Below are 17,766 nucleotides of genomic sequence, written 5' to 3'. Positions count from 1 at the left end.
TACCTCCATGTTTCTATGTAACATCCTGCTGACTTCTTGAACTTTTAAAAAAGGTACCTATTAATTTCATACCATGGACGATTTAACTTATAGCTTGTTTCACATATGCTTCTACTTCTTCATTTTTACAGTATAGTTTTGTCACAGATAAAAGTTTACATCATTATAAATACTATTCACTGCTGAGCTATGTAGTATGCTATATTTACTTATATAATTTTTATTCTTAGGAGTTAATGGTTTTTAAAAAATTTTTTCTCTTTTTTTCTGTGTATCTATCATTGATTCATTCCCAAATCTGCCAGAAGTATAAATGTTTCAATTTATTCAAACACATTAGACAATCTTAATTTTTACTGGAGACATCCAGTTGGTGCTTTTGCTCCAGTTTGTACTGGCTGCTCTCTAGGTTTGCTGTACAGCTGTTGCTCTGTTGTTTTACTGGCCGCCCTCTGGTTTGAGCAGCAGGAATTCTAGTCATGTATTTGTAGATGAGACCCAGAGATGCTACCTACAGGTTCAGCAAATTAATGTTACAGCTGGCCTAGAACTTTAGCAGTATGATCACTTATATTTCTTACTGATTACATTTTCTCCAATATTTTATTATTTCAAGTACATAGAGATATTGAATGAAATGTACAACAAACACCCATATACCCAGGATCTAGACTATGATTGCCAGCATCATCCATCTATCCAATCCCTGATTACCTCTTAAGTACTTCCTACTAGAACCCACTTCCAGGTTGTCCCCCATTGATTTAGGTTTTTAATCTCAAGAATGGGGAAACTCCAGTTTTAAACAATTTGGTAATTAGCCAAATATTTGTATACCTGCTATGTGCTTAGGTTATGGTGGAAGGAAATACGAGATAGCATTTATGTTCTGAAGGAATTCATAACTTAGTCAAGACAGTAGATAATATACAGCTTATGAGCATATGAAGTAGAATAGTGTGAGGATATGTTTCCTGATTTAATATAAAATTATGCACTATTGATAAAAATAATTGCAAAGGTATAGGCCTTTTTAAAAAAATATTTTTTAATTTATTTTTATGTGGTGCCAAGAATTGAACCCAGTGCCTCACACATGCTGGGCAAGCACTCTGTCACTAAGCTACAGCCCACTAAACTCACTATTAACTTCCACAAATACATATGTATGCCTTTATATGGGGAAAAAAAACCCATGTTATAAATGAGGAATTGAAATCTATTCTTTAGCTCAGTGTTTTCCTGCTTTCCTTTTCATGTCTAAAATTTCCCTCTAGCATAGGGGTTTGCATGTGAACAAAAAAGGGTACAAAGAAAGAAGAAACCATCCTACCTCAATTCCCTACTGGCTTTAAAACTAGTTTTGTTCAGTCTACAGCTACTTAATGCATATGAAGCACATATCCATGTATTATATATTAAAATATGAATGGTGACATGCACACTGCTCCAAACCACTCACTGGCTGACCTGTTAAGTGAATGAACACTCAGATTTTCCCCAAAGCCCTAGCAGGTCAATTTTTTAAATATATATTTTTTTGTACTGGAGATTGAACTTGCCAGGGGTACCCTACCACTGAGCTACATTCCTAGCCCTTTCTATTTTTTGAGACAGGGTCTCAGTTGCTTAGGGCCTAAGTTTTAGGCTGACTTCAAACTTGCAATCCTCCTGCCTCAGCCTCCCAAATTACTGGGATTATAGCTGTGTGCCACTGTGCCAAGTGAGCTTAAGTGTTTAATAGATTTAAACCTATATTCTTATCACTCATTTTCATTTTGCTTTATTATGAAAAGTCAAAAGCAAGCAATTTTCTAATATATAGCAATTCATCCATTACATAAATGTTAATTGCTTTTTGATCCTCAAATTAGCATTACTCATTTTCTTTGAATCTCTTCAGTCAGAAATGAAAGGTCACTGATAAGCTTAAATTTTATTAATAACCTTGGAACAAATACATTAATAATAATTCATTATAGTTATATAGCATTTTACAATTTTGAAAGAACTTTCACATACACCAATTAAACCCTCACAACATCCCTGTGAGGTAGGCAGGGTAGGTGTTATTTTCCTATTACTAATGAGAACAAGGCTCAGAGGTGAAGTAAGGTCACACAGTTGGTAAAGATGGAGCCAGGACTAGAACTTAGGCCTTCTGACATGCTGCCTCCCTGAGAACATTCAAGTAATGATATCCATGCTATATAATGAAAATTTCTCTCCTATGATGTTGATCAGATCCATTTTAAGTTCTTTATCACCTTTCTCTAATGTTCCTAAACATTCAAACTGATAGACATTTCTTCCCTGTTTCTGAACTATTTCTTAGACGTGTCAAGCACCATCCTAAGGTGAAACTTATAAGTTTTGAGGATCTCTGGCTACAAATGCTTAGACTATGATATGAAGAATTATTTTAGAAAATTCTGCCTAACTATTCCCATGCTGTTTATGTCAGACTGAAACCAAACAGGCCTATTTTTATTCTCAAAAGCTTTGCAATTTTTCCCAATAAGACTTTTATGTGTATAAATGGAAAATATGGGAAGGTGTTCAGCAACATTACTGGGAAACCTATACGGAATGCACCTAAATGCAAGTCACATGACATTAATTTGTTTTCCTTGGCCTTAACAGAGAAGGAGGAGAAGAACCATTATATTCTACTTTCAAGTTTGATCCTATCTCATGTGTGAAATCCTTAGCAACGAGCTAGGAAAATGATCTGAATTATACCAATAGGAGGACTCAAGCAGTAGTGACCAAACCATATATGCATGTGGTATGAAGAAAACACTTGCTCTTCAGTGGTTTGTCTAGGTCCAGTGTAAATTATCAAGGCAGATTTTAAGCTATATCATTTCTGTTAAATTTTAAAATGTGAAATACGGTGGAGTTATCAACTTGGATTACAACTGAATGTAACTGACCCCTAAACTACCTGTTAAGCACACTGAAGCTCAAAAGGCATGAAAGGCAGAGGATAAAGCCCTGTTGATATAGTATGGAGTGAAAAAGAGCAAATGCAAAATTACAGGTTCAAGTGAACCACAGAACATCAAGCATGAAGAGCATGTTTTAAACACATGAAAATGACACCTGTATTATCAGGAATGATATTTTGAAAATTCCAGTTATGACCTTTTCCATTTAAGAGCAATGGGGATAAACTTAAGCCTGTGTGGGTGAGTACAGAAAATGGGATCTAGAGAGGGAGCTGGGGTGGGAAGTTAAGGAAAACTAAGAAAAATACATTCAACTTTCCAAAAAAAATGTTTCCTAAATAGACTTGGTCAAAAAAGTTAGTGACAATGAAAGTGACTATTTTATAAGACAAAGTAGAACTTTAAATGGAGGTTAGAAATTAAAGATTAGTTCACTGACCGGGCTGTAGAAACTGAAACGTAAGTGCTGCTGTCAGTAACACGTGGCAGAAAACTGCTTCCAAAAATAGAATTGCTGTGGTAGGACTCCATATTAATGAAACTATTAAGAAACAAGTACTTTTGTACTTGAAGCCTAATTGAAAAACATTTGTAACAATTCTTAATTAAAGAAATCTAACAGTTTGAACTAATGTGAAAAATACTGCAACTACATTTAAGTTTTCTAAGAAAAAAACGTTAAGATCTAGAATGTTCTAGTCCAGTACATCAGCTCAAAACCAAGTACACACTTTTTAAATGGATGTAGACTAGACTATACTCCCTACATCGTATCATTGTCATCATCATCTTCATGTTTCCTCTTCAGTGGGTTTGAGTCATTACCTGTGTTCTGTGATGAAACCATGTTGGTGGTAATAAGAATATTTTTGGGCCCAATCATTGAAGGATTAATCAGAACATTTTGAACTGCAGTTGTTGCAGGAACTGTAAACAGAGAAGAAACCCCCCACAAACTATGAATTACCCAGAATATAAAATATACAGTCAAAAGTACACAACAAAGCTGAATTTAAGTCTAATTGAAATTTCAGTAGTATGGAGTACAACTACATCATAGAAGAAACAAAGGTAATTATATTGCATTGAGTTGAATTAAATTGTTAAAATATTTTGTTTTTAATTGGAAAATATGTGATTTAGGGTACAATGTGATGTTTGATATATACATAAAGATTAAATCTAAAATGTATCTAATGCAATGTTAAAGATGTTTTATTACATTTTAACTACATGAAATTTCAATTAGTACAGTGAATTGGTCATGAAAAGTACTACAGGCCCATGTTTAAGGCTAGGAAACATGCTTACCTCACAGGCTAATATTTATAAGTTGTTTATTGTAAGTAGTTAGGTTTCAAAGGGTGTGCAAATCTAAACATACTTATTAGTAAACTATGCTATACTAGAATTCTATTATTCCAGACAATCTATATTTTGTGAAGTGAGTAAAACAATTTTCATTTGAATTTACATTTACATTCTGGATCACACACGCATTCATTACTAAGTTTTATCATTTTGAGCTTTTATTATATGTGCTTTTCCCTGAGGATGCCTTAGATTTGTGGATGCTGACGGTTTTTACTTCATCATATTCTTTGAGAATATGATAAGTATGTGGAATACTCTCCCCTCCCCTGAAAATGTGTACACATGGAAAAACTTCATACAATTTTAGAGGACTCATACACCATTTCTGAAGAACACTGATTTACAGCATTACTGCCAACTTCCTATTGTGATCAGTTTATTTCTTGCCATAGGAACACTAACTGTTCTATAATTGCAATTACTCATGAATTCTGCCCCCCACCCAATTGTGTTACCTGGTTTGACAGGTGTGGACTGAGAAGGTGGAATCTGCACCGTAAATCTTTGGCTTGTCACTGATACTGGAGTTGCAACTTTATTTGGGACAGACACTGTTTGTGGGGTTGCTGTAGTTATAATCAACAGATTGTGTTAGATGAGTTTTCAGATAAATATTCTATACTCCTTAGCTTACAACAAATTACCTTCAAAGCACAGAGAACTAGGGTAAGTGAGAAAGTATCACTAGAATAAGAGCAAAGTGATTTTTATTTTTAAAAAATTGTGATTCTGGGAATTGGGCCAGGGATGATTTAACACTGAACTACAACAAGCCCAGCCCTTTATTTATTTATTTTTTAAAAAATTTTTGAGAAAGGGTCTCCCTATGTTGCCCAGGCTGACCTCAAAATTTTGTGATACTCCTCTTTCCCAAGTTGCTGGGAAAAAAGCAAAGTAATTAAAAGCTTACAAATTTGTACAGATGCTATAAAATTGGACTTGGGGTATACAGCTCAGTAGTAATATACTTGCCTAGCACGTGTGAGGCCTTGGATTCAATACCCAACATTGGGGAAGAAAAACCCAAACAATTCCAAATTTAGAATAGTGTAGTAAAGAATAGGGCTCTGGAGCTGGGCGTGGTGGCACATGACAAAAATCCCAGCAGCTCAGGAGGCTGAGATAGGAGAATCACAAGTTTGAGGCCAGCCTCAGTAACTTAGACCCTGTCTCAAAATAAATAAATAAAAAGTGCTAGCAATGTGGCTCAGTGGCAAAATCACCCCTGGGTTCAATCCCATACCCCCACCCCTACCCAAAAAAAGAAAAAACTCAGGCTGTGGATCCTACCTGCTTGAGATTGAATCCAGGCTCTATCACCTACTAGCTGGGTTTCCTTGGGCAAGTTCTTTTGTACCTCAGTTTTCTCATCTGTAAAATGGGGACAATAGTACTTATTTCATGAAATTTTAAGGAGAACTAAGTAAAATAATCCATGTAAAACTCTTCAAACTTCATCTAGCACACAGTAAATACTAAATTTAAGCTACATGAACCCATGAAATAGTTGACCAGAACAAAGACTCAAATTTTCTCTAAATTACTTTAGGTGTCATTTTTAATATGTGTCACTTGCTGAGAATTAGGAAATGTCTACTATGCTTATGAAGGTAAATCACCATGCACCTAACAAAAAGAAGCTGATTAAAATCATACCTTGGGGTCTCCAGGTGGGAAAGAAACTACTACTCCTTTTCTATGTTCAGAGAATTTTTAGGCAGAAAGGGATCTTGGCTCTCATCATCTAAATTCTATTATTCATTTTTATGGTGCCTGGGGATCAAACCCAGGACATTACACCTGCTTGGCAAGTGCTCTACCACTGAGCTATAGTTCTAGTCCCTACTTCTTATTTTAAGGTATACCTCACATAATCACCCTATTTTATAAAACTTTCCTTGACTTGCTCAGTTATGTCCTTTTTTTTTTGGTACTGGGGATTAAACCCGGGGTGCTTTACCATTGAGCTATATCCACAGCCCTTTTTATTTATTTATTTTATTTTGAGGCAGGGTCTTGCTGAGTTGCTGAGGGTCTCACTAGTTGCTAAGGGTAGCCTTGAACTTGGGATCCTCCTGCCTGAGCCTCCCAAGTTATGGGGATTATATTAGTTAAAAGCCTTATCTCCTGCCTCTGTATTTCCTCTAACATGTCACAGAAGTCATATTATTAGTATCTTATTTCATTCACTAGCATAGAAGCCTTGGCTAACATTTTTTATCCTCGTGAGCATGTGGCTCTTGTGCCTTTCTTCAAACAGGTCTTCAACAAATGTTTGCTTAATGAATGGATTTTGCAAGATTTAATATCTATACTGGCAATGCCCTCTCAAAAATAAATTTGTGGAAGTGTGTCTGCTTCCAATTTTTTCCTTTGGTGATGCAGGCTACCCATACATCCCTCCAGAACCAGTAGTCTACCCAGAGTTAGAGTTGCTTAAGGCAGTATAACTAGCATGATCTCTAGGGACAAAGAGGAAGAAGTCTAAACAGAAGAAAGCCCAAAGGTACCCAGAAATCTGGTTCCAGTGATTCCTCTCCCAAAAAGAATGTGAGACCTTCCTGATATATCTCCATTTTAGGCAAGTTTTCTCATGTTAAGTAGTCCAGAGAATTTGGGGAAGCTTAATGAAGCAATATATTATATTTTGTCAAGAAAAAATTTACAGTTGGTTGTTTTCTTGGTGATTAAGGAATTAAAACACTTAAGTATGAAGTTTAGTCTTTAGAACTGAGTAGATTAGATGCATAGATTTAAGATCTATGTTTATACAAGTATTTTTTAATTTAAAGATTAAAACTTGCATCTTTAGTAGGTTTTGAGTAGCACCCTCACTCTAGATTTTAAAAAAAGTCTCTTAAGCATGTACAACAAATGACTAGGAATAAAAATCACAATTGATAACTGAAATTGGTTAACTCACATAACATATGTAACTGATTACCACATCTTAGAGGTTTAAAAAATTAGTATTGTCGCTGGGTGTGGTGGTGCATGCTTATAATCCTAGTTGCTTGGGAGGCCAAGGCAGGAGGATTGTAAGTTCAAATTCAGCTTGGCAAGTTAGTGAGGCCCTAAACAACTCAGTCAAACCCTGTCTCAAAATGAAAAATAAAAAAGGGCCAGGGGTATGACTCAGTGGTTAAAAGTCTCTGGTTTCAATCCCTGGTATAAAAAAAATTAATATTTTCAAGTGAGGTAGCATGGTCCTGTAGTACCAGCTACTTGGGAGGCAGAAGGCAGGAGGATGACTTGAGCCCAGGAGTTTTTGACCAGCTTGCTTAATATAGCAAGATCCTCCCCCTCAAAAAATTAAAAATAAATACACATGTATTCATAGATAAGAAGAATATGATCACAAAGTTATACAGATCATATATGCAAATATCTATCCACAAAAGTTATACGTAGGTAATTAGAAGTGTACATTTGATTCTATACAACGCTGGTTTTAAAATGCTGAAACAGTAAATTTTTATCTTGAGAATAAGAGATGGTTCACACCTCAAAAATCAAATTGCTTATACTAGAGTTATATGACAGCTATAAGATACAAGTTATAAACAATGAGAACCATGGAATTGGGAAAGAGATGGGGATTTTCCTGAAAATATTTAAATTAGGTTACTTAAGAACCACAGCAAGGGGCTGGGGATATAGCTCAGTTGGTAGAATGCTTGCCTTGCATGCACAAGGCCCTGGGTTCAATTCCCAGCACAAAAAAAAAAAAAAAAAAAAAAAGAACCACAGCAAAAACAGGGAAACCTGATTACGTTATTTGTTTTCCCTCATCTAAATAATGATGACATTAAAAATTAAATAATGGTTACCAGTAAATACCATTCTTCACTAAAAGAACCAAGTCTCTTTGGAAAAGTGGCTGATTCTATATCTGACACAGCAAAATATAAGATGGGCTTTGAACATCTTGTGTTAGAAAGAAAGAAATGTTCAAAGTATGATGGAGATCTATCAAAAAGGATATATAGGGCACTGCTTGATGGGGGCTCTCATTGACCACTATAGGACAACCAATAAAGGATAATCAGTACATTTATATTTGTATAGAAAATGAAAATACCACAGCCTAAGAGTAAACTCCTATTTCTGGTATCATAGTTTATACCAATAACAGTGTTGGGCAATGTCCAATTTTATACTCATGGGATTTTATGCTCATATGGGATCAGATGAACCTTGTGGCTTTCTCATTTTAAAATGAAGTAAAATATGTTTACAGGTTTATTAGAGGATGAGTACAATTATGAATGGCAACATACACATGGAAATTTGAGTCACATTTTGACTTGGATTATAGTTCAAAACCAAGTGCTGCAGCACTTCTTTACCAGCCAGAAAAGCCATTTCCCCCTTTCACTCACCAATAGTAGGAGTAGTAGGCCTGCTACTAACAGTACCAACACTTAACCGTGGAACTAGTCTTCCTTGGTTAGGCCCCTAGAAGGGAATTTAAACACAAGTTAGTTTCAATGTTGTTAAGATTTGATACCTAAACTTAACAAAGAGTGAATTTGCAATTAATAATGCGAGTTATTAGTGGATAACCCATGATAAGAATGTCTTATTTTTGTTCTATTTGTGTTCTGAATCCAATATTTAAACTAAAGTTTTCACAAATGTATATACAAGTACATATCTATATAAACATAATTATGACTCTATGTATCTTAATTCTATACAGTGCTTAGAGTCTTATCTGAACGGGGATAACAGATAACTTTTTTGTGATTTTTAACCTTCACTATTCAATGTCTTAACCCCCAATGAAAGAAAATTCTCTTATAGCAGAATTTCAGAAAACAAAGGCAGCTGAATGTAGGGAGAACTATTTTCAGTGGTGGGAGAGCCTTACATCATATTTCAGAAAGCAGGCCTAATTCATGATAGTATAACATTTACTCTTGTTATCGGATCTTACTAAAAAACTATGGTGTAGTGGAAAGATCAGTAGTTATGAGACCTGGGAATCATTTCTAGCTTTGAAACTAATTCCACAAATACGTCCAGGCATAATTTCCTGATGTGAACAAAAGTCTACTGGATTAGGTGAATACTAAAGTTCCTTCTAGCTCTAAAAAATGTTCTAAAATTCTAGAAAATTATCTTAATCTTTAATTAACTGTTATCAATAGGAGTTTGCTTTTCCCCTATTCCACTTTTGTTTTGTTTTGTTTTGTTTTTTGCAGTGCTGGGGATGAACTTAGGGCCTCACTCCTGCTAGACAAGTCTCTGACACTGAGTAATATCCCCACCCTCTGTATCCCACTTTGTTTAAAAAGCAAAGTTGACTAAAAATTCTAACCTTTTTAATTAAGGACTTCAGTCTGTAGTTTGGAGCTGTTAAGCAGTATCTATCAGGTGGCAGCCTTGGTCCCGAATATGGCTTAATCAGTGGCAAAGGTGTTTGATTTTTCTGCCTTGCAATATCCAGTAAAAACTAAAGAAAAAAACCTTCGTTAGAACTACAATTTGAAAAATTCTAAGTAAAAATAACTTGAAATAAATGTTCGCTCACATCTCTTGGTGGAGGAGAGGTAAAAGATTGGTCTGCACGACACTGGATTGCAAGTCTCACATCATCTGCATCAACATTAGGTTTCTTAGCATGGCTTGAATAAATTTTTGCATCATCCAGAATTGTAGTCACATATCCTTTAAGAACAAATCTTTTTAAGTATATGAAGACAGCTTAATATTTATAGAAACTTGTCTTAGTTCCCAGTAATTTCTGGGAAGTTTACAAGTTTTGATTTTAATGGCTAATTTTTCTGTACAGATGATAAATTTTAAACAGGTATTACAATGTAAATACTACTGCCCCTAGCTTGAGCTTCTTTTTAATGACTGATTTATTTACTTATTTGCAGTACTGGAGATTGAACCCAGGGCCTCACATATGAGCACTCTATCATTGAACTACATCCCCAGCCCTTTTTATTTTGAGACAGGGTCTAACTAAGTCGCAGAAGCTGTGATCCTCCTGCTTCAGTCTCACAAGCATCTGGGATTACAGGCATGTGCCATCACATCCAGTATTCTAGTTATTTTTATATTAATAATTCAATATAATTTGGTTGAAAAATATTCTTATAATAAAATGATTTTTTTTTTTAAATTCACAAGTTTGGCAAGTTTTTGGTGTTTTTAACTTACGAAAAGCAAATTCCAACATTTGATTTATAACTCTTGGTTCATACTCTGTGATTCCCATATCCTTCAGGATCTGTGCCATCACCTGTGGATTCAAATAAAAACGCCAGATGAAAAAACTAGGTACTGGAAAATCAAGGCTGAACTGAAGCTAGTTGTTTATATTTATGAGACAACATCCCCCTTCTTTGGGCTCCAAACTCCTACTTCTCCTTGTCTTCCCAAGTGTCAATGATCACACCAGACCGACTGTATGCTCTGGCTGAAAACTTTTTGTTTTTGGCAAGGCTGACAAAAGAAAAAGGTCGGGGTTGGCTTTTTCAGCAGCGGTGGGGTGGCTCCAGCTGGTTGTCATTTTCAGATGGAGCGGTGGGGGAAGCCAGCATCAGAACGCTGGACGCTGAGAGTCAGGGCTCATAGGTGGGGCGATGGGATAAGACGAGGAGGTGACGGCGGCGATACCTAGAGGCCCAGGAGACAAAGCCTGGCGGCCGCCCGCGCACTTACTTGAACCACAACCCTTCAGAGGGGCTACGCGGGAGCTGAGGGAGAGCGACCCTGGGGCCAAGCGAACCCCCATCGCCCCCTCCACCTGGCTGCCTCGGCTGTGCTGAAGCAGGCGTGCGAGCCCACCCTCTGGCCTTCAGTCTGGGCCTGCCTCGCAGTTCACAGGCCGCGCCAGGCTTCGCGCCCCGCCTCTCATCCTTCGCACTTACCAAGGCATCTCTAGGAGCGTTCTTGGGAGGCGCCATCTTGCCCGACTCCATGTTATCCAGGCTCTCGTCATCCGGGGAGAGAGGGCAGCTCGAGGACTCCTCGCTCAGGCTCCACCTCTGTCGGGGCGGAAGGCGGGGTTACCGCGCAGGCAGAGCCTGTGGCTGTTTCACAGCTGCTATTCCTGGCCTGTGCGGCCCGCGGGAAACCGGGCTCTCCAAGAGGCTCTGCGAGCCGTGCGCCGGCGCCCAAAACAGTGGGGGCCAGCTGGGAGGATTGGAAGAGGCGGGTAAGCCTTTCCCTGGGAGCCCTATCGGGAGCTAAATAATACAGAAGAGCCTAGAAGCTTCCAACGTTGTTCACCGGCAAAGCACACCGAGTGGGCTGCCCTCTGGACTCCCTCCTCACACCCTGCACTACCACCCTGGCCCCTTCCAGCTCCTGGAATTACTGCAGAGGCCTGCTTCAGTGTTAGGATTGCCCGGCCACACAGAACAACCAGTTATATTTGACGAATTTGGTGTATACTTTAGTATAAGTATATCCCAAAGATTGCATGGGCCATACTTATACTACAAACTTATTTGTTGTTAATTTGACATTCAAATTCAATTTGGTGCCCTGGCTTTTTATTTGCTAAGTCTGGTAGCCCTACCCAATAAGCTGTTCTCCACACCCAGGACTTTGGTCAGTGGAACTTTGGTCAGCTCTTGTTGCTCTCCAAGCTCTGCCTTCTGCATATTTCACATTGATGGAAAGCTAAACTCTTTTTTTAAGGCACTGGGGATGTAACCCAAGGGTGCTTTACCACTGGGCTCCATCCCCAGCCTTTTTAATTTTATTTTTTTAAAAAATTTGAATCAGGGTCTTGCTAAGTTGCCTAGGCTTCCCTTGAATTTAGGAACCTCCTGCCTCAGCCTCCAGAGTGGCTGGGATTATAAGCTTGTGGGAGCTAAAATCTTTAACCACCTGTCTCACTCAAGCCCCTACAAACTCATCTCTTGGTCTGAGTAGTTGTCACCAAGGAGGCCCACACAGGGATCTTCCTTCCTCCTCGACACCCCTAATTCTTAGAAGAACCCTAGTGAAGTTCTTGAGAGTCAGTCATCCAGCCTGAGTTATTTTAAAAAGACAAACATCAGTTAACCATTTCTGGCTTAAAATAGCGCAGAGATCTCTGTTTTACTCCTGCATCCATCGATGCCCTAGCATCCTCCATATCAGGACAAAGCACTATGACTGCCCCACACCGGAAAAGGAGCAGGTAGCCATGTTGCTGCTTTCCCTCACAATCCACATGTAATTTAGCAGGAAGTCCTACCCGGGCGACCTCCCAGAGTTACGCATGTGTCTGTTTCTCTGCATCTCCATACAGTGCTATCATTCTAACAAGTCCGAGACAACCACCTTACTAAAATTACAGAAAGGGGCCCCTGAAATAGGGATCCCACACATACATCATACAACTGGAGGGATCTCTGATTTATAAATTAAAAAATATTGTTTTCCTTCAGTAGTTTCTCTCTTTCTGTCTCCCTCTCCTTCTCTGATTCCTGGGTTTAGTAGTTCCTTCAGTTTACCTCATCTGAGTCGTCTGACTCGTCTGCCCACCAGGTAGCCATCTTGAACTTTAAGCAGGTCCCTCAAAAACCACGTGTCTCAATACATTGTTTCCAGTGGGAGAACTTTACCCACTTCTAACCCTGCCAGACCTCTAAAAAACTAACAACAATCCCTTTTAAAGAGGTACTATATAAACAAGATACAAAATTAAAAATAAAGGAGAAAAAAGCTTTCCCCACCTTCAGCCACTCATTTTTCTTTCCCAGAAGGAATCACTGTTTGTTTTTTGTTTGCATGATTAATAAATAGTTTATATCTTCTTCCACTTACTGAATTGTACTATATTCTTAGGGTGACCAACTTTTAGAGAGCCAAACAGTAATATAGCTGTATAAGGTAGAAAACCCCATAACATAATAAAAAAATAATTGCACTCATGTTGATACTTGAAAGTAATTGTTCATCTAAACTTTGTTATTCATGTTTCTGTTATATAATACTGTTATCTAAACAGAACAGGATTCCTTAACAGTTCCAATTATTGCTACTTAATTGTAAGACTAATTAAATAATATGAGGGGGAAGAGCATCTGCAGGGAACCCATCTGTGTGATTTCTTATGGGATGGTCACAGTGGCCAGGGAGCACAAGCCAAGAGAGAGAAGAGAGTAAGGGGACTAGTAGTATACATTGGGTAAAGGTGTGGATAATTTTAAGTTCATTGTTAAATGAGTAGGAAAGTGAGGAACTCAGTCTTAGAGATGCCTTTAAATTTTTATCTCTTGCCCATTGACTTGAACCATTGAGGTATAGTGTAGAACTGGAAACTGTAATTTGCAAGTGTGATTGAGCCCTACATCTGACACGAGAAAACTAAACTTGCATTTAAAATGGATGTTAAGGCAACATACAGGACTGGGGTTGTGGATTAGTGCTAGAGTGCTTGCCTGACACATGTGAGGAACTGGGTTCAGTACTCAGCACACATAAAAAAATAAAATTTTTATGTCCATCTACAACTAAAAATAAAATTATAAGCATCCAGCACTGGGACACAAAATTAGCTCACTCCTATTGCACTGAATGGTACTTATAGTCCCAATACAATAGGTGCTTTACTAGGTTATATCTTCTTATAGGGACATCAGGGTTATACTTGTCTGCTGCACACTACCTTAGCCTGTGTATTTGGAGTATTTATTAGAGATTTTCAGATATTCACAACTACTATCTTGTAAATCATTTTTTTTTCTGAGAATGATATCCAGAATGCCTTTGAAATGGGACAAGCACCACTTATTTGGGAGAACTTTTGGGAGAAATAACTGATTTCCTTTTCATGTGAACTTTGTGATCTACAGTGCCCTGAGTGAGACTAATACAACTAAAACTGGTTCTAAGTTTGTCTCTGACCCTAGCAGATGTCATATATGACATTACTTCTTCTCCGAAAGTCCACCAAACTAGTCTAAATCCATTATCTACAATAAAATAATTTAAAAACTAGTGTAATTCATTAGTTACACTTGTCATGGACAGTCATATAACCCTTGATTTCCTCTTGAATAATTAAGCAAAATTTTGTTTGATCTAAATAAATTCCACAGGACAAGTATAACAGTGTGTGATTAGCCACAAACAAACAAACAAAAAATTTGACTCTATAAGAGAGACCCAGCTGGATTCTGGAACATGCTTTAGTTGCCTGGGTTTTATAATTGAGGCCCCTTGACTTTGAGATCTGTTGGAAGGACTGTGTTAGCTTTTCAGCAGTGTGACCAAAATGCCTGATAAGAACAAATTAGTGGAGGAAAAAAATAATTTTGGGCTCATGGTTTCAGAGGCTCAGTCCATGGTTGGCTGACTCCATTGCTCTGGGCCCAAAGGGTGAGGCAGAGGAAAAGCACTCAGCTCCTGTCATCTGGGAAGCAGAGAACTAGTTGAGGAACTAGAAACAAGCTATGGGCCACAAGGGCATGCCTCAACTGACCTACTTCCTCTAGCTATGCCCCAGTTGCCTACAGTTACCAACCAGCAGTCCATTCAAATTATTAATCCATCAAATGGATTAATCCACTGATGAGGTTACAGCTCTCATAATCCAGTTATTTCACCTCTGAACAATGTTACATTGCCTAACAAATATGCACTTTGGGGTATGTTTTTATATCCATACCACACAAGGACCAATAGTCATTTTGTTTCTGATAATAGCCTGTGTTAGTTTCACAAAGTATCCTAGTTGGTATTCATTTCATTTTGATCAGCAACATTTTGGCAATGGTGAAAATCTGGTTAACGTGGATTAAAGTTTTCTGGTCTGACTTTATTTGCCTTTGACCAAATGAGGGAACTGACAAAAAAGTATATTCTGACGTCCAGGAAATGGTCTAACACAGGTAGTCCTCAGTGTTGTTAGAAACTTGCCTGGTACAAAGTTAGGTCATGTTATTGTCTTGGAAAGACTCTCAAGGAATACCAATATCAGACAGAGTCACTCTGGTAGTATGAAAAAGTGAGACATACCAAGATCTCTTTGTAACTTTGTCTAAGTGTAGACAAAAACAAGGTCACTATGACCTATGAAATACCAAACACATTTCTTGCTCAGGTAGTATAAGTGACTACTATTTTACCAATTACAACTTTATCCTTGAAAACCTGCCTTCTCTGTAGGTGAGCTTTATTATGATACCCAATCAAATTTGTCCCCTCTTTCTTCCTTCCTTCCTTATATTGGAGATTGAACCCAGGGGTGGTTTAGCACCAAGCTACATCCTCAATCCTTTTAAAATTGTTTTACTTTGAGATGGGGTCTTGCAAAGTTGCTTAGATCCTTGCTAATTTGCTGAGGCTTTCTTCAAACTTACAATCCTTCTTCCTCAGCCTCCCAAATTGATGGAATTACAGGCATGTGCCCAGGGAGTTGTCCCCACATTCTGGTAATAGTTTCTTCCTTAGATTTTCTAATGCTCCCTGAGATGTCCAGTAGCTTCCCATGGTGCATATTCTCTCTTGCTACAATGAATAATAAGCCTTGCTTGTTTAATGAGAAAACATGTCCATGTTCTAATCCTGGGAAACTGTGAGGGCTATCCTTATATGGCAAAAGGAATTTTGTAGATGTGATTAAGTTGAAGATTGAGAGATTATTTGGTATTACCTACATGGACCCTGAATGTAATCACAGATGACCTTATAGTAGGAAGACAGAGGAATATTTGACTATAAGAAGAGAAAGGGGGCTTGGGATGTGGCCCAGTGGTAGAGTGCTTGCCCAGCATGCACAAGGCCCTGAGTTCTGTTATATCCCCAGCACTACAAAAAAAAAAAAAAGGCAAGAGAGAAGGTGATGTGAAGATGAATGGAAGGAAGAAGTTGAAGTAATACAAGGGAAGGAGTCAGGAGCCAATGAATCAGCATGGCCGCAGAATCTAGAAACAGCAAGGAAATCGTTTCTTCCCAGAAGCCTACAGAAAAAAAAAAATTGCTCACCTTGATTGTTACCCACTAACACTGATTCTGGACTTTAGACTTCCAGAACTAAAGATATATTTATCTTATTTTAGGGCGTTAGGTTTGTGGTAATTTGGTATCATAGCAATAGGGAAATAACTTGTTCATATACTTTACCCATTTTTCTTCTTGATTTTTATTTTAGTTGATTTGCAGTTCTTTTAAATACATCTATTCACTGCTAGTATATATATCTACATATTTATAGGGTCCATATATATATAATACATATTGAATTATTTTCTTTAAATCTATAACTTTTCAATTTTATTGAAAAGATATCTGGTCTAGTTGAACAAAATTTAACTTTTAAAGTTTCAATATAGTCAAATTAGTATTATTTTTTACAGTTTATTTGGTACTGGAATTGAACCATTGTGCTACATTCTCAGTCCTTTTAATTTGAAATAGGATTTTGCTTAGTTGCTGAAGCTGGCCTCAAACTTGTAATCCTCTTGCTTCAGTCTCCTGAGTTGCTGGAATTACAGGTGTACACCATGGTACCTGGATAATATTTATTCTTTTTGTATCATGTTTAAAAAATCCTTTCCTGTCTTGTCATGAAATAATAAAGATGTATCATGTTTTCTTTTCAAGTCTTAAAAGTTTTGGTTTTCAACTTTAGGCCTGCAATCTAAGAACTTAATTTTTTGCATGAAAATAAGTTTTACTTATGAGTAAAACATTTCCCTAGTACTACCTGTTGAATATCCATACTTGATCAACTGACTCGTTTTTGTACTAGAAACGTATAATTCTATTATCTTTACCTTGCTTCAACCATTTCTGTTGAAAACTAGTTATTGCTCCTTCAAGTGATTTTTGTTCTGGCTGCTTTTAGTGTTTTCAGCACAATTACCATAATGCACACACATATGGCTTTATTTGTATTAATTCTGCATAGACTTTTTTACTCTGTCTTAGACTTTATTTGGTCTGTGACCTTATGTCTTTAATTTGTAAAGTCAGTGTTGTGGTTGGATATGTGGATATGATGTGTCTCTCCAAAGCTCCTTTTAACATAGGAATATTCAGAAGTGAAAGGAATGAACAATGAGAGCTGTAATATAATCAGTTCATACTAGTTTGAATGGACTGACTGGGTGGCAACAGGAGGCAGGTGGACGTGGCTGGTGGAGGTGGGTCACTGTGGGCATGCCCTGGAAGGGTGCATTTTCCCTGTGGCCTCTTTCTACACTCTCTGCTTCCAGATCCTGTCATAGTTGGAGCACCTTTCTTCTACTGGGCCCTTCCTCCATGGTGTACCACCTCATCTTGGGCCTAGAGCAATGAAATTGGCCATGTATGGACTGAGAACTCTGATATCATGAACCCCAAATAAACCTTCCTTCCTTTAAGTTGTTATTTTCAGATATTTTGTTTATAATGACAAAAAAGCCAACTAAAGCAGTCATTATATAGTTAAACTATCTAATTCTCTTTCTCTTCTCTGTCACTCCATAGGAACATATGTTAG

General features: G+C 37.6%; 1 protein-coding gene and 1 long non-coding RNA gene across 3 annotated transcripts in view; one reads left to right on the top strand and one right to left on the bottom strand.

Annotated features, from left to right (window-relative positions):
• Positions 1–1,917: 1,917 nt before the first annotated feature.
• Positions 1,918–11,419, bottom strand: TAF9B (TATA-box binding protein associated factor 9b). 2 transcript variants are annotated; one of them, XM_079123089.1, is made up of 8 exons: positions 11,213–11,419; positions 10,500–10,581; positions 9,862–9,998; positions 9,649–9,783; positions 8,708–8,783; positions 5,616–5,696; positions 4,781–4,891; positions 1,918–3,878 (listed from the first exon to the last, which is right to left on the bottom strand). In XM_079123089.1, exons 1-8 carry the CDS (start codon positions 11,261–11,263, stop codon positions 3,715–3,717), a joined length of 837 nt encoding a protein of 278 aa, XP_078979215.1. In that variant the 5' UTR covers positions 11,264–11,419; the 3' UTR covers positions 1,918–3,714. The 2 variants fall into 2 exon arrangements, with proteins under 2 accessions (XP_078979215.1, XP_078979216.1); XM_079123090.1 differs by lacking the exon at positions 4,781–4,891 and having other exon boundaries at positions 11,213–11,329.
• The window catches only part of LOC306650799, a 39,905-nt gene continuing 33,500 nt past the window's right edge, over positions 11,362–17,766 (top strand). Inside the window, exon 1 of the long non-coding RNA XR_013761023.1 lies at positions 11,362–11,499. This is a non-coding gene — a long non-coding RNA (uncharacterized lncRNA). The remainder of the gene's footprint in view (positions 11,500–17,766) is intronic.

This window comes from Sciurus vulgaris (assembly GCF_902686455.1).
Source record: "Sciurus vulgaris genome assembly, chromosome: X".
Lineage (NCBI taxonomy): Eukaryota > Metazoa > Chordata > Mammalia > Rodentia > Sciuridae > Sciurus > Sciurus vulgaris.
The sequence above is the reverse complement of the archived record's forward strand: the minus strand, read 5'-3'. Positions and strand labels throughout refer to the sequence as shown.

Coding starts and splice junctions, on each gene's coding strand:
- TAF9B (XM_079123089.1), bottom strand. CDS start 11,263: ATGGAGTCGGGCAAGATGGCGCCTCCCAAGAACGCTCCTAGAGATGCC. Junction 8,784..9,648: donor TGAAGTCCTTAATTAAAAAG/GTTAGAATTTTT, acceptor ATTCCCTTCTAG/GGGCCTAACCAAGGAAGACT. Junction 4,892..5,615: donor CTGGATTCAATCTCAAGCAG/GTAGGATCCACA, acceptor TTATAACTACAG/CAACCCCACAAACAGTGTCT.